Source organism: Furipterus horrens, unplaced genomic scaffold (genome assembly GCF_987537825.1).
Source record: "Furipterus horrens unplaced genomic scaffold, mFurHor1.1.pri manual_scaffold_5, whole genome shotgun sequence".
Classification (NCBI taxonomy): Eukaryota; Metazoa; Chordata; class Mammalia; order Chiroptera; family Furipteridae; genus Furipterus; species Furipterus horrens.
The window spans coordinates 104996734-105017612 of NW_028327175.1; the positions used below are offsets into that span (position 1 = coordinate 104996734).

At 46.8% G+C, this 20879-nt stretch overlaps 1 protein-coding gene across 1 annotated transcript in view; it reads right to left on the reverse strand.

The window, feature by feature from the left end:
• Positions 1-11514: 11514 nt before the first annotated feature.
• LOC150009215 (BOS complex subunit NOMO1) overlaps positions 11515-20879 on the reverse strand; it is a 49154-nt gene continuing 39789 nt past the window's right edge. Inside the window, exons 26-31 of the mRNA XM_090276965.1 lie at positions 19013-19096; positions 17758-17868; positions 15390-15491; positions 13782-13901; positions 12551-12643; positions 11515-12121 (exon numbers count right to left, since the gene is read on the reverse strand). Of these exons, the coding sequence (XP_090133091.1) occupies positions 11990-12121; positions 12551-12643; positions 13782-13901; positions 15390-15491; positions 17758-17868; positions 19013-19096 (642 nt within the window). The 3' untranslated portion in view covers positions 11515-11989. The remainder of the gene's footprint in view (positions 12122-12550; positions 12644-13781; positions 13902-15389; positions 15492-17757; positions 17869-19012; positions 19097-20879) is intronic.

Here is a 20879-nt window from a genome sequence, read left to right on the forward strand (position 1 = left end):
GCAGATGAAGTGCCCGGTCCCAGACCAACTTAAGCAATGGCTCCTTCTGTCAGAGCTGCTCACCAAAAGGGAGACTGTTACATGATAAATGCTGGCCTGGGTCAGAGCAATGAAACATCGCGTGCAGGGTTCTGTCTCCAGTAGGGCTCCGTGACTTCCCGGGCTGTAAGATCAAGACAGAGCCCAAACTTTCCAGTGCATGAGAGTCACCGGGAAGCTTCCTGGGTCCCAGCTCCAGAGACGACCACTCAGCAGGTCTGGGGCAAGGCCTGAGGGTCTGCATTTCTCAGGTGGCGCCTATGCTGGGAGCCTGATGGTTGTACAGCTTCATGGGTGTACAACCTGTGCGACAGCACGGCGCCCTATGCTCAGAAAAGCCCCATGCTTCATTTATTGCTCTGCCTTTATCATCTTTAAGTTCTTCACAAATTTTTAGCAAGGGATCCCACATTTTGATTTTGTGCTGAGCCCCATAAATTAGATAGCTAGTCCTGGTTGCTGGTCCCCAAACCAAACTTAAGAAACACTAAATTAAGGAAAGATCACAAGCAGACAAGCTTCTCCTAAGTGGAAATGTGAGTGTAGTTCGTACAGTTCAGCTTCCATTTACTGAACAACTACTGTGTGCTGGACACTGCACTAGGTCCTGGGGAGGGACAGAGTCCAGCGGTCCCAGAGCTCATAAGCACGGCCTATGGGAGTACACAGTGAATGGAGGGTCTTGCACTTCATTCATTCAGTCTGTATGTGCCGGACAGTGTGTTGGGGACATATATGTTGTGTTGAACAGAAGACCAGGCTCTGCTCTGAACAAGCTCAGACTTTCTCCTGAGGGAAAAGGAGTCCTCCACCCCCACCTAAAAACTAGGAAGTAAAGGTGAACCAATTTAAGAATTTAAAAAAGAACACAGCACAATGGATCAGAACAGAGATGTCCATATGTCACAGAAACGTCTTCAGAAGTATAAATTAGCAAAGTGGAACTGTAGGCTACGAAGGTGTGAAGAGAGCATCAATAGAAGAATTTTTAGTATCAAGAGGCGCCTGTCATTTTGTGAACCAGTCCCTCAACCGGATGCTCACCAAGCCTCCCAACAACCCCCGAGGTGGAGCCCTTTGCTGGCCCTGATTTATAGCTGAGGAAACAGCCTCAGAGTTACATGCCCAAGGTTATACTGGCAGTAAGTGGTGGGGGTCAGGGCTGTCTGGCCTCCAAATCCACACTCCTAACTGTTCATCTGTACAGTTGAACACCCAGACTTGTCTCAAGAAAGAGGGGAGACTTGTAGAACCCCCATGCTGGGAGCATTCCTGCGAAGGCTCTGCACACACACACCCCGCCACCTGGCAGACATCCTGCGGAGAACTCAGAGCATCAGATGCAGCTTGGACTGAGCTAGAGTGCTCATTGGAACTGGGAGGCAGTGTAGCATCATGGCTGTGATGGGGGTCACCAGGGCCAGATTGACTAAGGTCATATGCCAACCTTGTCACTCCTTAGCTGTGTGACTTGGACAAGTTACGTGGTCTCCAAGATTGGAGAGACCACATCCCAAGCACTAGCAGACTCCACTCAGATCTAGTTCCCAAAAGACTGTAAAGACATTCAGTACCTCTTCAAGAGTCATCTTTGAGAGACAGAAGGATCCTCAAGGCAGAGCAGTTCACATCCAATCAACCTCTGAAGCACATTCCACATCCACCCGTTTCTCTGGACTTCTGATTCCACTACCCTGGCCCCAGCCACCATTATGTCTCCTTTGCTTAATCCAGTGATCTCCCAGCTGGTCATCCTGTCTGGGCTCTTAATCCTGACGGAAGAGATCAGCAAACTATGGCCCTCGGGCCAAATCTGGCCAGCCACCTGTTTTTGGTCAGTAAAGTTTTATTGGAACAAAGCCACATCCATTCATATGTGTACATCTAGGGCTGATCTCCCAACACAATGGCAGAGCTGAGTGGTTGCCATAGAGACTGTATGTGGTGCATGAGGCCTAAAGTACTTGCTATCTGGCCTTTTGCAGGACATTTTCCAATCTCTGCTCTGCAGTCCTTTCTCCCCACAGCATCCAGTCATCTTTCTGAAATGGCAATCAGATCATTTTCCTCCCCTACTTAAAAGCCCTCCAGTGTCTTCCAGGGGACATTAGAAAACATCTCAATTCTGTGTCCCATCTGGCAACGTCATCCATGTGTATTTCACTGGTCTTCTCTCCCGTTGTTCACCCCCTTGCTCACCATGCTCCCTGTTCTGTTCCTTACTTCTTCTTGACACTTGACACCCCCCCATTTGTATTCCTTCCCTGGGGCCTCTGAAGGTGCTCTCCCCTCAGTCCTGAATACTCTTCCTCAGCTCTTCAGACAGTTGGCTCCTTCTTCTCACAGAAGGCTTCGGGTTTCAGTGGCTCCTTCTCAGAATGGCCTTCCCTGAACATCCCCCAACCTAGAGTCACCCTCTGGGCAGTCACACCAACTAAAGTGGCCCCATGTAGTTGTGGGTTTACTTGACTGATGTCAGTCTTCCTACTACAATATAAAGTTCCATGAGAGTTAGGATTTTGTCCTTTTTTAATTCACTGTTTACCAGGCCCTAGGCCACTCTCTAAAATTTGTTGAATGAATAAATTATTTTGTCACCCCTACAGACAAAAGAAGAGACTAAAATTACAGTAGGCATGACTTGGACCAGACACACACACAGAAAATACTTCCTACTTCAAAGGGTTGACACCTGAAAAAGGCTATTATAATAAACTAAAGAACCATTTTCCAAAGCTGAATTAGAAGAAACTATAGCACCCAATGCTGGTAACGCTATATCCTTGCGCATAGCTACAAACCCTTTTGAGAGCAGTAAGGTAGTATGTGTCAAAAGCCATAAAAAGGTTCACCCATTAGACTTGGTATTCCCACTCCTGAGAATTTAAAGAAACAATTCAACAGTAGCAAAGATTTGGGGCATAGAGGTATTTATTATTTTGTTTGAAAAAAACTGGAACAAGTCAACTGTCCAACAACTGGTGATCATTATGAAAATAGTGCAGCCAAACAGAAAAATGATTATGATAAATGAAATAAGTCAAATAAAAATGAGAATACATATGATGGATCTGAGTAGGAAAACTACTTATGAACAAGGACTAGAAAAAGAGTAAGAAATAATGGAAATGCCTATTATATGTGGTGGAGACTGCTAGCCACCCATCAGTTTGGCCCTTCCTCCCTCCTGGACACGCAGCTAACCAGATTTCCCAGTAGCCCTTGCACCTAGGTTGGGCCACATGCCTAAGGCCAAATCAGTGGAATGGGAATGGAAGTGATGTGCCACTCCCTCCCTGTCTGGCCCATAAAATCCTATCATGCACGCTTCACCATGCTGTCTCTAAGGTGACCTTAGAAGCCTCATGTTGGAGATGGCAGAGACTCTGTGAGCCTGTGCACCAAACAACTGTGCATAATATAGACCTATCTCTCCCTGTTCACCACCCTTAACTGTAACATGGGTCATAAATGAACTTCTGTTGTGTGTCTCCATTCAGTCTGGACCTACTTGTTACAGCACTTTAGCTGACCCTAACTAATACCCTGATACAATGCCTGGTGGATAAGAGTTCAGGCTTTAGAGTCAGAAAGACTTGAGTTCAGATCCCAGCAACATCACTTATTGTGTGACCTTGGTACTTAACTGCTCTGAGCTTCAGTTTCGTCATCAGTTTATTTTTGAGAATCAACTTAGAAAATCACTATTAAGTCCTCAGTGTTGTACCTAAGATAAAGGAAGGGCATGGCCAATGGCTCCAAGTGTTCCTGAAGCCAGCTGCATCCTGCCCTTCCTTGGATTCTGGAGACATTTGCCTAAGCCAGCTTGAGCTGGGTTTCTAACCTTTGCAAACAAGAGTGCTGACTAACACAACACTGCTCTAAACATCGATGTCTTTGTCCCAACCCATCCCCTACGCAGAGGTGGTCCAGCCTAGTCAAACCCAAGGAAAAGCTAACTCAAACCCTAGGCAGGCCTAAGATAGAGCCAGTGGGCAGTAACTAACCCAAAATCTTCTGCACCTAAGTGGCAGGAGGAGGTCCCAAAGCCAAGAAGACCCCAAGGCAGACTTTCCCAAGACATGGCCCCATCCCTGGTGCCCACTCAGGCCAGGCTGGACTGTTTTCCTGGACAGAAGAGTAGGCAGTAGTTAGTGGGCTGTGCCCAGGCCGAGAACATTTCCCAGGCCAGATGGTGTCTCTGGCAGGCCCTGAAAGCCATTAGAGGCTGCATCATGTCCAAGAGGCCAAGAGGCCCAATATGGTGGGGATGGTCCAGAGTCCTGGTAAACAAGGCATCCCAGTGTCCTCTTGTGCCAGCCGGTCACCACTCAAGGGGCCCAGAGCAGCAGATGAGCAGGGCCATCCCAGGCAGGGGCACTGGGCCAGAAGTAGGGCTCACAGGCTCACTCAGTCTCAATCTCTCTCTCTCTCTCTCTCTCTCTCTCTCTCACACACACACACACACACACACACACACAACCCCACACACAAATGCATGCACACAGAACCGCAGTCACACACACACACACACACACACACACACACACAGACACTCCTTCCAAACCCGATGTCTGCTGATAGCACAACAGACAACAGGGCCACAGTGTGGCATGGAGGAAACCATAGTCTGATACCACATTTTTTTTTTTGCATATGTCACTGTGATAAAGATATCTGACAAAACCCTTAAGTTGCATCTCTCACAGGGTCCCTGCCTGCTTGCTGTCCCCACCAAACCAGCTCCATGCAGATGGTCCCCTCAGACCCTTCCTCACTGGTTCCCTAAGAAATGACCACTCTTCCAGCAACCACAGAAAGGTCAGGACACTGATGGCTGGGTTTCCTAAAAGCAGAGCCAGGGACAGGGACTTGGGAGCATGTGGTTTTTAAGGAAGGGCTTCAGGGAGAAAGGAAGTGAGGACCACAGGAAGCAGAAAGGGAAAGAGCCGAGGAACAACGTGGTCTCTAATGTCTAGCCTCAGCCTGATCCCACAGGAGTTCTGGCACAAAGACCACCACCGCGAGGCAGGGGCAGCAGTTCCTCCTGCCGAATCAGTCAGTCATGGGGCCATGGCAGCCCCTTCCGGCTGAGGAGGCCCCCATCCGAGAGGGCAAGTCTCCGGGGAAGGAACAGCTGCGAGCTCTTAGCAGCCGGCACTCCTAGCAGCCAGCAGGTGCACTGGCCAGGTAAAGATCTGGGTAGGACCCCAACAGTGTCTGCACCACGTAAACACTGTCATTGTCTGAGGCCCTGAAGGGAAAGGGAGATGGCTTTCAAAATATAGAACATCTGTCAAAACATGAGCCCCAACCAACGGACACTGTGACCAATCCCACAATTGGCTGTAAAACATGGGCAGAGCCATACCAGTGGGTACCAGCTGAATGCCAACTCCATCTCTGCCAAGGGATTATACCATGAATCAAACCCCGCAGCCATTGCTCCATGAGCATCATTTCATGGGATCCTCACAACCGCCTGTAATGCCACTGTTATCCCCATTTTAATGCAGAACAGCCTGGAGCTCAGGGACATTAGGCAGCTTGCCCGCAGTCACAGACCCAGTCAATAACCGGGGCAGGACTTGCACTCAGACCTGTCTGCCTCCAAAGCCAGTATAAATTTTCTACTCTGCCTCGCTGGCTTGAAAGAGATTTAAAAAGCAAGCAAGCAAAAGAAGCCCCGCTTCCCAGACACAAAGGGAACCTCGGGGACACTGGGATGGTGATTTTATCATGTTCTGCGGGGAATGAAAGGGACAGGAAACAAGCGAGGTGTGATCTCCTGTCATGTCGAGAGACATTCTTTTCAGAGAAATATACATTTCTCTGAATCAATACGCTCTGAGGCCTCACAAAGTCTATGAAGACCCTATTACAAGAGGCTGTGGAAATTAAACTGAATCATCTGAAGCAAGGAGGTCACAACATTCAAAATTAATGATCCACTTCAGTCCCAAAGAAGTGAACTCTGTTATCAAAGACTGACTTATCCCGAGATGGCATTCCTAGTCCTTCCTGCTAAGGATAATGACAGATTTTGTGTCCCCTTTCGGGGGTTGGAAAACTTTTTTCTGTAAAGGGCCAGACAGACAGTAAACCTTTTGTGGGCCCTAGAGTCTCTGTTGCGGCTTCTCAGCTTATGCCTGTATACCCCCCACCTCATGGTCACGTCCTCTTGGTCTTTGGCAGGCTCCTCTTTGCCCGTCCTCTGAAGGTTGAACGGTCCCAGGACTTTACCTCTTTGCTGTTCCTCAAACTCATGAAGTGCATTTCCTCCTCAGGGGCTTTGTAATTTTTGTCCCCTCCAGCTGGCAATCACACTTGAGGAGAGTTTAGGTCTGACTGCACATTCTCATCACTGAACCCCCCAGTACACGGAGCAGCGCCTGGCACAGGCTAGATGCTCAGCTAATAGCTGTCGAATGAATTAATGTCTCCTCCCCAAAGATGGAACTTTATGAAGTGCCCACTAGACTACCAGTCAGTAAAGCTTTTCTAGAAAGAGCCAGAAAATAAGTATGGAAGGCTTTGCAGGCCACACAGCCATCCACTTCTGCTGTTTCAAGGTGAACACAGTCTCAGACAACCTGAGCTGGATGACGTGGCTGTGTTCCCATGACACCTCACTTACACAGTGGCAGACCAGATGTGGCTGGAGGGCCACAGTTTGCTAACTAACCCCTGCACTCAACCAATATGCCTTAGACCCCATCTCCATATATGAAGCTCCTTGCCATCATAACTGAGCATCAGTTATCCCAGGTGAGGCATTCCTGAAAGTGCGAGGAAAGAAGCATTTTCAGTAGGCAGCAAAATGTTCTTTCTCCACATTCCTGCTACCCCAGCCCACGAAAACGAAGCAAGAGAGGCCCGTCCCGAGTGTGATCACTGCGCGGCTGCTAGCCCCTCTCCCTCTCGGCTCATGGAACAGCCACACGGTGAGGATGCAGCAGCTGCCAGCTCCCTTCCTCCTCCCAGCTGCTTCCCTGCAGAGACTAGACAGGGAGGGGCTTCCACCAGTCTCTGGAGGCATGGATTCCGCAAAGACTTGGGAGACCAATTGTTCCAATGCATTCATCTATTTCACAAAATCTTCAAATTCCGAAAAGCAACTGCAAGATGGGCTGCTGTTCCACCCACACAGTGGAACACTGAAAAAATTCATTATTCCAAAAGAATGTGTAAAACGGCAGCATAGGCACCCCAGGTGTAGGGGCGTAGTTACGATATTTGTGACCCAACCGCAATCCCACCGTTGTATGATGAAGCATAAACACCCACTCCCACTGAGAACGGGGCAAGAAGAGGGTCATGTCATACCGCCCTGCATGCCACCAAGTTCCAGGGCTGGAAAAGGGCCTCTCGTCCTAGTACACAGTGGGCCTACAGGAACATTGGTTTCTCCTCTCCACTAAGTTTATCCTGATAAGATCATGTTCATTTTGCTAATGAAAGGATAAAGCCAAAAATGGTGGGTGACTTTAATGAGGTCTGGTCAAGTTTGTAGGAAGGAGATCTGACTTCTATTGGTTTTGTACACCCAGAGCCATTTGTTCCTCTGGGAAACGCAGCGTCCCAGGTCACAGGAGCTACCCATGGCATGGATGTAGGTGTGGCTCGGGTCTGGTCAGGCCCCCATGACTCTGCAATCTGCCCATCACCTTCCCCAGGATTGACATGATGTTATGAGTTGAAGTTCTTTCGGCTGAGCCTGCAATTTGAGAGGATATACGGCCCAAAGCTGCCAGGTGACATCCTCCACAGAAGCAGAACAAATCAGCAGACCCCCTAAAGCCAGTTGGCCCAAACCCCGCTCACGGTTAACTGTCATTGTCTCCACTTTTATGAATGTGTGCCCAGCGTCTGCCACTGCCCCTGCCCCGTCCCCTGCCTCAGGCAGAGCAGTGACTAACCAAACAGCGCCAGACCTGCTTACAATGTCTGTCACTTTCTAGCAAGTAGCCTTTCAGGGCTGATCCCTGAGAGCTGGCATAGAGCCTTGATGGAGGAAAGAACAAGGTCAACACAAAGGGAAGCGGAGCCAGGAAACTGACATGGAACCTGGACCCAGCCATGCACACAGCCAGGCACTCCTGGGTTTCTCAGTTACATGATCAGTGAAATGCCCCATTTTGCTTAAGTTAGTTGGAGCTGGGTATCTATTACTTGAAACCAAAAGAGCCTTGACTAATACACAAGTAGAAATGCACCACTTTTCTGGGAGTCTCTGAGTCCCTGTCCATCCATGTAGCAGATACATGTGGAGAACTGTTCCAGCACATTACGTAACAAGTTACCCCCAAACTTAAGAGGCCCAACACAATCACATATCATACACACTAATGCTGTGGGTCAGGAATTTAAGAAGAGCTCAGCTGGGGGGTACGCGCATGGGGTCTCTGAAGTAGCAGCAATCTGATGTCTGCTGGGGCTGCAGTCATCGAAGGCTTGACCAGAGCTGGAGGGCCCACTTCCAAGGTGCCTCACACATGTGGCTGCCAGGCTGCACTGGCTATTGGCTGCAGACCTCAGCTCCTCCCCATGGGACTGCCTGAGTATCCTCAAGCCAGGCAGCTGGCTCCCCACGTGACCATATTCCATTGGTCACATAGGGCCAGCCCTGATTCAATGTGGGAGGGGGCCACACAGGGCAACGTGGGTCACTGAAGACCATCCTGAGGCTGGTACCTATCCCAGGCACCCACCATGTACTAGGAACTGGAAATACATATGATTAGGTACAGTCCCCACTCCTAATGGACACCCACCCTAGACTAAGCGGAAAGCAATCACACAAACTTTGTTCCCAAAATCCTCCTCAACTTGGTTCTTCAGGTTGCTCTAGCTTTTAAGAAAAGGGGAATCCTGCAGTTAAGGAACTGGATTTAAGTGGTTAGTCACCTAGCTGTTTGGTTCCAGAAACAATGCTGACAGAAAAATTAATAGGTCCTTGGGCATCTAGATCTTTCCCAGGACCCAACCCTCCATTGGACACGTGGCTTCATGCTACTGTGCCTTTACTAACTTCATTACAGCTTATGCCCACATCTCTTGCATGATTCCTTTTCTAAACCCCTGAATTATCCCCAGGCAACCTGGTATGTAACTGCAGCCCCATTTTGTACAGCAGGGGCAGTACAGCCTGGTAGTTAAAAACTCTTGGACCTGGGTTCAAATTCCAGCGCTGCCACTTAGTTGCTGTGAGATCTCTCAGTCTCAGTTTCCTCCTCTAAAAAATGGGACTGAAAGGATATGCACTTCATTAGGTCATGAAGATCTGACAACCATGCATGGAAGGGCTCAGCACCGTGCCTGGGACACAGTAAACTACTCAGGGAAGTTCCTGATGATGCTCTTAACTCAAGAAGGCAATCATTCACATTTGCCTAACTTCATGACTCTTCTTTCCTCACAATTAGACCATCAGACTTAAGCCCAAGCACTGCCTCTTCCCTCTGCCCTTTTCTTGCAGCGCCAGTCCCCTCCACCTGCACAACATACACACACATGCACACACATGCACATACATGCTCCTGCCCACTTTCAGCCCTTCCCATGCTCCCACTTCCAGCAATCCTTGCTGGCTGCTTGAGAAAATTCCAAACAAGAAAACCCAGCCCTGGCTGATGTGGCTCAGTTGGTTGCAGCACTCTCTTGTAACCAAAAGGTTCTGGGTTCAATTCCCGGTCAGGGCAAATACCTAGGTTGCTGGTTCGATCCCCAGTCTGGCGCATACAGGAGGCAACCAATCGATGTTCCTCTCTTACATCAATGTTTCTCTCTCCCTCAAAGCAATGAAAAAATATCCTTGGGTGAGAATAAAAAGAAAACACAGAGAAGAAGGCAGCATCTTAGAATGACATTTTCCTAAAGGTCTTCAAAGTGTTTGCATTGAGGTTTTCTGGCCATTTTAACAAGCAAAAATGTGCAAGCAATGGAGTTCAAGGCCTTACCATTTTAGACATTTAAAAAGATTTCCCAGGAGGAAACAAATCTGTGTCATATAACTTTTCCCCCCGTTCAAAATCCTGTAACAACATTAACACTTACACCTCAAGGGGGATCAGGGCTCTGTTCTGTGTTTGCCAGAAAATGAAGACAATTACAGATAACTTCCAAACGGACTGAGAACTACGTCAGCTTTTTTCTGGGAACAGAGAGCCCTTCAGACGTCCCACCACCAAAGGTGACCTGCAGGCAGCAATGGGGGAAGACTGCCACTTAATGGCAGCCTCAGGAACTTGATGGAATATATTGACATTTAGTTGTATCTTTTACAAGCTCTTAACCTTTACACCGTGTCAATAAAAAGCCCCATTAACATTTAAAAGGGATGTTACAGGTTGTCCACTTGGAATAACAGTAAGAAAACACTCCAAGAAATGGATTATGTATCTCATCTGTCCCACATCTCCAAGCATTTATTTCCCTCCAGGGTCAAAAAGCAAACCAGTGAAATGGCAAACAGCCCAAGAGCCCCTGGTTGGAAACAGCAACTACAGGTGGCCAAGAGCCAGGAAGTCCTCAAGTGGACCTTCTGCACTGGTAGTTACAGCCAGCAGGACCTCCTGCCCTGTATATCCTCTCTCAAATGTCACACGAGGAAGCTTCCCTAACACCTCAGCGGGGATCGGTCCTGCTCAGCTGCCCTCACAGCCACTTGAGCTTCTTCCACCAAGAGGCCCTCAGCTGCCTGCACTGCCGTTGCCCACTTTCGGGTTGGTCTTCCTCCTGCCGGGCCCTGCCCTCTATGAAGGCAGGCACCATCTACCCACCTATTGCTTCATCCACACATCCACTCGCTCATTCACCCGTTAGAATGCTCACTATGTGCCGAGCACTGGAGTTATAGGGAACTAAGCAGACCTGGCCTCCAGCTCTGCCAACCCCATGTATAGTGTCATCTGCTCTACCCAGTTTATATCCACAGTGCCTGTCATATGTGGTACTCAATAAATGGTCAACAGATGTGCCTCTCCTTCAATATAACTTAGTGAATTCAAGTCCTATAAAAATTGAATAAATGTTGCTCAACTGCTAGGAATTCCTGTGGCTCCCTTATGCAAACCGCGGCCTTCAGGCCTCACCCATCCTTCATACACATCTTGTTGGGCCAAAAGTATGTGGTCCTCTTAAAAATTTAATTTGCTGCTAACATTTAAAACTTGGAAGATGCCACATAAAATGCACCTGCTGGCTTCTCTAGAAACACGAGCACACATTCCTGCAGAGCCCCAGTGAGCAAGAGACTGGCTCCTTTAGACAGGGTGGGTACGCTTCGCTTTGCACAAGCCCCCCTCCCATATTTCCCCACCACAGGAGTCAAGACAGCTGCCAGGTATCATCTTGCCTTTGCAAGGGGTTTCTTACCCTAGCCCTCCACTCAGGACCTGCAGGCCCCTCTAGGCACCTTCATTTGTGGCCCTGGCATTATGGCAATGTCACCCAAAAAATGTATCGGAGATGAGCTACAACACAAATGAATGGGCAATTTTATTGATTTTACCTCCTAACATACCCTCCTAGTAGTAAACACACTTTGTGCAGTTTCCAGCAGGGACCTTGGATGCAAAGAGACATTAATGGAAAAGGTAACTCCAACAGGGACTTCATGAGGGGGCCCAAACCCATGTTTCTTGCAAATGAATGCTGAAGATTAACACTTCTATTCTCACACCACCAGCATAGCTTAAATATCTCTTTGACAAAAATAATAATAATAAATTATCTTCAATTCAGAAAATAAATTGTGCTCAGCAGAGTGACGGGAGGGTCCATTCGTCGCACTGCTGCGAGGGGCCAGGCGAGGGCAGGACAGGCCCAGGCAGCCAGGCCGAAGGCGCACAGGCACTGGGCACGGGCTGCACGTTTTCATGCCGGGGGCATGGGGTCCCTTGGCCGTGGCCCTTCCCGAGTGAGACTTCTCTGCCCCTCCTCCTCTTCCTCACGTCCGCCTTGTCTTCTGTTTCTTGGCTTGTCTCTTGGCATCTTCTGGGCCACCACTGTCAGAAGCTGTCTGGCCAAGAGCCCTGACGCCCTGCAGTCGACTTGTCAACTGCAACAGCAAGGGAATGAGCTAAAAAGAGAGGGAGAGTGTGAGAGGAATGCCAGGGGACTGCCTTCCATCCAGATGGACACTGAGGCCCTGCCTATTAGCACAGCTCCGTTTCCAGGCACCGTCACCACCCGCTACGTGCTAATGGGTGGACCTCAGTTCCAAACAAGGCAGGCCTCTGCACCAGAGACGGTCAGCAGAGACAGCCAGCTCTCTCTGAGTAACACATGCCTAGCAGTGTTCCAGATTTAAGGATTAGCAGAGATGTTACAGACATTTATGGCCTTGAAAGGAGGACTTGGGGTTGGATTTGAGGCTTTTACAGTCCCTTCCAACCCTAAAATGCTGTAATTTCTGTTGCACTAAACATTCTTCTCTATCACTTCACAGCTGCGAGGGACCACAGTCGCTGACATATCCGCCTTCTCTTGAGGTCTCCGGGTTTCCTACCTTATCGTGGTTGTAGCCAGCCAGCAGGACAAGTAGCGTCAGAGGCAGGGCGATGTAGGAACCTTGCGCGATGTCTTGCTCAGGCAATTTCCTCTGCAAACACAAAGAGCACTGTCCTTTATCTGCTTTGCACTATGACACAGCCATGACCCACCAGCCTTCTGAATCGGCTACCCCCAGACACCTGGGCATTCCCCCACAATCCAAATTCTCACTGTCCAAATTAAGAAACTGAGGCAACTTGGATCAACTTTCAGATGCACCCTCCACTATCCAAACTCATTATTGTTCTCTGAAAGCCAGGAATAGACAGAGCCCACGACGAGGCATTCCTCACCCCCTGAACTTCCACTGTCTACACGGAGGAAAGGAAGTGCCGTGGAGAGCAGGGAGTCCCTGCGGATGAGGAGCAAGCAGGTCTGGTGCTAATGAGTCCCAGCTACACACGGGCTTTTTCCTACAAGCAAGTATGGAGAACACACTGCTCCAGGCTCAGACGCAGTGACGAGCCAGCCAGTCCCGAAGACGACACCTAGGGAGCAGGTGGCGCAGCTGCTACCTGTTTCCCAGGGGCCATTCACCCTTTCCTCCAACAGAACCCTCAGCCTCGATCTGGGCCAGTCAGAACACAGACCACATATCCATTCTTTTGTTACAGTCCATTTGCTATGAGATCCAATAAGGTCTACACACTGCAAATGACTTTTTCATCTACAGGTATATCTTCCATATCTTGTCCTTTTCTTTCTCTTGCAACTTGTCAAGTAAGTCCTGTTTCACGATGTTGCCCTGCAGTTTTCCACAGCCTGCATCTGGTGGCGTTCATTACATGCTCTCACAGCTTCTATGTATGTCCTGTAACTTGGCAGCCAGCCTAGAAGCTCGGGCGGGTCAGGTATCATGAGCCTCCTGTAGGGCCACAATGCCACCAATCACAATGCAGTGACACAGTGGTGACCTTCTTCCCCAAAAGTTACACCTGAGCCATTGACTTAATTCCAACCCCCTCACTGCCAGTTTCCTCCTCAAAGGAGACTCAGGCATCAGCGCAGAAATGCATCTGGGGATATCCAGGATATACCAATAAAACCCAGGACGCTAAAGGGGCCCAATGCCGCGGGCCCTTTAAACAGCAGTCCTGCCTCCACCCAATACCTAGGGCGCCGGTGGTGTGAATTTTCCTTCTCCCACCAGCCCCAGGGTTTTTGACAAAACTCCCCCTCTTCCTTACCGTGGGAGTAAAAATCAGGGTGATATGCTTATGGTAGCCCACTGCAGTGAAAGAAACTTGAGGCAAGATGTAGTCATACTGGGATCTGGGGAGCGTGGAGTCCAGAAGCACAACATAATTCTGTGCACAAGTAAAAAGTTATTTTTTTATAAAGGGAAGTTTGAGCAAAGCAAATGAAAATGAAAACCTAATGTATGGCTGCGATAGAAAGGACCTGATGTTTCTAACAAAATCCCCAAGTTTAAACATCCAGAACCAAGGTCGCTAACTTTAGGGCAGTAACCTCAGCAGGCTGTCCCATCAGTCAGTGCCAGCTGTGTGTCTCCAGCGTCCCTGAGACTGTGCCTTCTGAGAAAGCCTTCAAAGGCTGGGGCACTTTTTATGAGCGTGTTCAACAATTATGGACCTTTGAAGAGGTGCCTTTATGAAACACAAGAATTTCTTATGAGCCAATTCTAACGACAGAGGTACGTGATTGCACTGAGGAAGTCTGTCATCCCAAATGAGGTTGACTTTTCGGGGACAACACTTCAGTGGCTCATTAGATGGTGCATTTAAGAACACAGCTCTCTGGAAAGGTACTGGTGCTGGTCCCGGCCCCGCGTGCCGAGCCCCGCGTGCCGAGCCCCATGTGCCAGATCAGGGCCCACTCTGCTCTCAAACACTGACAAGATCGTTTTAGAGACGGGGAGAGCAAGGCCTGAAGACCCTAAGAGCAAGTCGCCCAGGGAGAGCTCAAGCTTTCTCCACAGTGCTGTGCTGTCTACGGTATCTATTTCAGAGGGCGTGTGGAGCATGAAGAGGAACCCCCAAACTCCATCTCAACGATTACATTACTTTAAGCCATTTCACGCTGAGAAAGGCCTTCGTGTATCACCCCTGTGGCAGGCAGTGGGAAGCCAGGAGAGGAAAGGGCACACCACAGGCTCACTGCCAACACCCTTAGGCCAAGCCCCACAGAAAGGAACCAGACTCTTTGCCACAGTTGCTGCCCCCACCCCATCCCAACTATTCTATTTTCTCTGTCCAAGTAGAATTGATAATAAACATTCTATAATCAATAAATGATGTCCCACATTAGCACCTTGGTTAAATCAATTATGGTATTGCCTATACTACGGACGACTGTACAACCATTACAAGTCGTGCTATAAATGACTTATGGTGGGAAAAGATCTGTGAATATTCTCCACAGAAAGCACAGGTTACAAAATGACGTCCAAGAGCCCCAGCTGTGAATTAGTAAAATAAAATAAATATATCTGTATACTTAAGACACATGTGTGCATTCTGCTGAAAAAAGACCAAAAGGATACTTGTCAACATGTCAACAGTGGTTACTTCCAGATGAGGAAGTTATGTCTGATTTTCCCCCCAAATTCTCCTGCCATGAACATGTGTTATTTTTGTAAATAGAAAAACACTAATTAAGAAACAATCTCTGCGGGGCCCAAACTCCTTTGATTCAGAGAGGACAATGTCAACCATTTCTGCAGAGCGGTATTTAGAGAGAAAGTGAGAGAATTATGCTTCCTTAAACTAAAAAGTGGAATTATTCAAACAAAAACAGGAACGAGAATGGCACTGGGGCCAGGACGAGGCCATTACCTGGCCATCTCTGAGCAGCGGTGGGAAGTGGAAGAAGAGGGACTGGCCAAGAGAAACCGTCTGAATTGGGTTGTCGAGGTTTTCACTTCTGTAAAGCTTTACCTGGAGAGTAGAAACAAAGCAGGACTGGCTTTTGAATTGAAACACAACAAACCTTTCATTTCAGGCATCCTCAGGACAGCTTATCTCTTGGGGGGAAAGGATATTTAGAAACATGGATATCCGAAAGAGAAACCATCCTGCCCTGTCAGGCCATACATAATGCATTCCTCAGTCATCCAAGACTCCAGTTACATGACATGCAAAGAAATATAAGATTTAAAGTAGATTCTAATGACTTATGTTAACACTCAAAATGGTTATAATAGCTAGTATAATGATAATATTAAAAAGAATAGCTTCTAACATATCTACAACACACCAGGCATGCAACAGGTGCCTTACATATATTGTCACCAATCCCGACTACTAAACCTGCGTCATTATTATCCCTAAGGACACAGCCCGCATCACTTAAGGTGACACAATTTATATATGGTGGAGCCTGGGATTCAACCCACATCACTGAGGCCCTGCCACCCTGGCACTGCCTCTCCGTATGCTGTCATCTTAAACCTGAAACACATTCTCATTTTGCATTTGGTTCTCTGGGCCACTTCCAGCAATGTAGTGCTTTGTTTCTGGCCTTTCTTTCTTTCCAGCCCAGGTGTGCTGCCTGTCACACTATAGGCAATAGGGTATGACAAGAGGGAGGTACAGGTTGTGGGGGCTCCTCTCAGCATCTGCTACAGGGGAAGGCCAGAGCCACCCCTCTGCAGGGCCCATGCTGATGCTTTTCTAAATAACCTACAAGTCAAGAGGAGTTTTCCTAAAACAAAAGTCACAGGAAACCCTGGAGGCCCACGGGCCACACCTAAGACCAAATACGTGTTCTTCTGATTTGTGCAGTGTTTTAAGTAAATTTGAATTCATGCTTATTTTTAAAAATCAGACGATTTCAAATAACTCTAACTTCCGTCTTCTCTAGAAAATTGGAAAGTGATGTCAACCCTGAGCCATAATTCCCAATGCAAAAGTAATCCAGGTGAGCAGAGGAGTAGCACCATCATCTCCCATCTGCTCCCCTCACATCCCTGGGATAAGGCGTGGGTTCTCCCACCTGGCCCTCCTCACTCTCTGGCAACAGGCCTGCAGCCTCTGGACGGAAGGGCAGTTACGAGGTGAGTGAAAACCTAAGCGCACACTCTCACCCAAGTCGAATACTGTACTTCACTGTATATCAAGTTACAAGTGCCTCTGAAAAATACACTCCCAAAGCAATTCGTTAACATCTTTCAAGGGATCACAGGGCACTGTATAAACATTCTTCATTAATTACAGACATGACATTTTGTTAGAGCTTGGAGAGACCTTAAGAGGTCACTGAATCTAACACCCTGGCTTTACAGAGGAGAAAACCAAGTCCATGGGAATGAAGTGACTGCCCAAGGCAGCAAGGTAAGTAACCACCTGTGACAGGAGACAGCCCAGACCGTCTGAGTTCTAGTCCACTGCCCACCACCTCCACCCTAGGCAGAATTTAAACAGTTACGAAACACTTTGCTCTAAAATAGTATTTGTTTTAGGTTCTAGATCAGTGATTTTCAACTTGTTTCATCTCATGGCACACATAAACTAATTACTAAAGTTTTTCAGCACACCAAGAAATAATTTTTGCCAATCTGAAGAAGTATAGTTTTGAGTGATTTACAATAATAATAATAATAATAATAATAATAATAACAACCACCTACCCTTTCTGCTCCAAAGTAACTTCTTAAAAAATCAGGTGCCTATACTTGTATATAAGTGTTTCTGGTACCAAGAATTAACCGATTAGACATGACCTTATATAAGACATGATCAATGAGATGCAACTCTATTATATGACCTATATATTTATGGTTCAACACAGGGCATTCACACCAGATGGCTATTTAATATTTTATTTGACAATTAAGGGAAAAGAAGTCAGTATCCCTGACTAAATAGGTACTGCATGTTTTTTAAATTCTTATAAGCACAATGGTTGAAAATCGCTGCTCTAGATTGTATTGATCATTCATTAGGCTTCTATTGCAATACTTCCAAAGATACGTACTGCTAGCAAAACACTTATTTGAAACCAGAACATGTTTTTCTCCAGCAATCAGCAATCATTCTCCCAGATACATGCTGGGATCGAAGTTTCTTAAATTTCAACATCAGCACTCAGCATCTCCACCTTCAGTGTGTTAAAGCAAGTGCCAGAGAGGCCCAGACATCCTGTTCCTACTCGTCTCAAAGCTGAAAATAACGTAGTATTTTCATCTTAAAAAGATGGCCTTACCCATAATGTAGAAAGGTACTCGGAGGAAGTGATCACATTTCCACTTAAATCAAATTGATTAATCTGCCGGAAAACTATGATGTTTATGTCATCAATGTCATTGCTGCCAACCTAGGAAGAAATAAGGAATGTTGGTATTAAGGAAGCTGAGAAAAGAACTTCTGCTCTAACTGTGGGATGTCCCAGGGGCTATTTCATAACAAACTTTATTTTCTATATTAAGGGAGCAAAGTTTGCCACAGAACTAGCCAACATCCAAGGTCACAATCTGATAGTAAGTAGATGGGCTACACCTGGCCCACAGTCACATTTTGTTTGACAAATGCAATATTTTTCTAAGTTTTAATTACTTGCCAACATTTTTCAAAACTTCATATACAAAAAAAATCCATATTTTCCCGTTTCTTTTGAAAAAAGAGAAAGATGTTCTTGCCTGCCCCTGGTGGGCGTGCGCTCTTCCATTTGTCACCTGTTCATATCTGCCAGCCTGAAGTCCCCATGAGTGATTGTGATGCTGGCCTAAGTCACCATGGCAAGGAAATATTCAACTGTAAGGTGCAGCCTTTTAAAATGCCAGATGCCATAAAGTCGTCAAAAAATCCACTTTCTAGGCTAAATAGTCCTAAGTGACCCACCACATCCCTCTCTAACCCCTCATAAACTTCATGCCTAAAGCCACCTACTAAAGACACCAAGAGACAGTCCCTCTTGTTCCATCCAAACCCTCTAGTCTAGCAAATTGAAGTTATTTTGTGGGAGAAAAGCTCCACTTCAAGCGATTCCCGGCCACTTCCTGTGGCCTGAAGGGTTACCGCTTTAGGGGTCAATTAGCTAAGTCATTATCTGGAATATCAAAAAGACTCTGCCCACCAAATGGAAAAAACAAGGTCATCCAAATATAAGGAAACTGGGTGGCCCTGCTACCAATTAAGCCCATGTTCTCTTTATTACACTCCCTTGATTAGAAAAGCTACTTGTGCCTTAAGATCCTTAACTTGAGAATAATGATCAGCGCTTGAAGGGGAAGTGGGGAAACAGCAGTTCAAATATCTCTGGACGCCTAACTGCTGCACTGTTCATTAAAAACCCCACAAGACGCTGCCTGGGAAGATGACACTATTCTAAGAGGACCCTTAATTAGGATTTGAAGTTCCCCCCGCAACAGATGAAAGGCAGACAGCTACAGGAGCACTAAAGAATTTTTGACGAGGGAAGCAATCCCACCGAGGTGCCACTGAAGAACTTCATGCCTTACCGTAATTACCCGGTGGTGGGGGAGGGCCCGTTCAATGTGATCATTGCCTTTGGCCTTGAGCTGCACGTGGTACACACATCCCGGCTGCAAATAAACCAGGCGTCACTTCTCTAGAAAGAGGCTTGTCACATGCCACCTAATCTGAGCCTGCTCTGACTGCAGATCCTCACCAGGAGAGAGCTTTTCTGCCCAACCCCTCAGCTCCCAGTCTGCACCTGTCACCCTTCTAAAGAGTTCCTTAAAAGCACCCTGATGAAGAAACATTTATCTGACGTTCTGCAATTCCTCAATCCCCATTCAGTTTCTTCTGCCCAAGGAAAATTAAATGTGGTTTCTTATTTCAAAATTGAAAACATAATGTGCTCTTGGTCTGATCAAATTTTTCTTTCCTGCTGTCCACCCCTCCTCACTATTTGTATATATGCATCAAGTGATATCTGGAATGACACTCCCAAATGCTTACCATGAATATTATTTCTGGAAAATGCAATTTCAGGTTTATCCTTTTTTTAAATATACTTTTTATTCTATTGCTCAAATTTATAGGCTTATATCATGTTTACCAAAACGTCACCATTCTAAGAAACACTTTTTTGACACTAAACACATGATGTATATATAAGGTCTGTCCAGAAAAAGTCCAGCCATTGTTAATATAACGAGAATGGGTTGAGCCACATCGATGTAACCTGGCAGCCAAGGAGAGAGGCCTGGAATGACCATGTGTGAACATGACTCCACTGAACTAGTTAGTGGGGGGTGACAGGCGCCGTTGAGTGAGCATGTGTACTGTGTGGCCATCACATTCAAAATGACTTAGTGAGTACAGTAATGAATCTGCATCAGATTTTGTGGTGAGCTTGAACATTCCTCCGCAGAAACTAGTTGGATGATTCAGAAGGCGTAGCTATCGGCAACTGGTGACTAGCAACTTCATCATGACAATGCACCTGTTTATGCATCGTGTCTCCTGCAATTCACTGATGAAACATCAAATCACCCACGTGACTCAGCTCCCCTATAGCCCAGATTTGGCGCCCTGTGACTTCTGGCTTTTCCCGGAACTAAAATCACCTATGAAAGGGGAAATATTTCAGACTGTCAACGAGATTCAGGAAAATATGATGGGGCAGCTGATGGCAACTGGGAGAACTGTGTGAGGTCCCAAGGTGCCTACTTTGAAGGGGACTGAAGCATGATTAGCCTATGTACAATGTTTCTTGTAGCTTGTATTTTCTTCAATAAATGTCTCTGTTTTTCATATTACATGGCTGGATACCTTTTGGACAGACCTTGTATATTTACTCAGATAATTATTTGGCAAACAGTAGTATTTTGTTCTAAGAAAGCCAGTGCATGATGACAATTTCCCAGTAGATGGAAGTAAATTGCCTTGATGAAATGGAGGTTTTGTTTTTTTACATTGCTGTATGGGTTAGTGGCAACTCTGAAAAAGAGAGATATGTGTTCGAAGGAGAATTTCTAGGAAGGCTGCAAATCAGATAAATTCAGTTTAATAGGGTTAAACTTCTGAATTAATTTTTTCCATACATATTGATTTGGAAAAAACAAAGAGATTGGTATCTTGCCCCTGGCTCCTGACTTGACTTCCAGGTACCCCAATATCTGACAGTGGGGGTGCCCTGAACATTGGACCTGAGTATTCTTGTCTTTAGGAAAGAACAGCATTGCCCCAACGTACCTAAATAAACAGGCAAACTGATTTGCATCTCAGTTCATGTGATTTGGGCAAACATCAGCCTATTGCCAAGATATATGTAACTATTTCTCTGGGGTCAAATAAGAATATACAGTTTGTAAATCTAAAAGGCTGTGACCCAACCCCAAATCCAAGTGACCCAGTCCA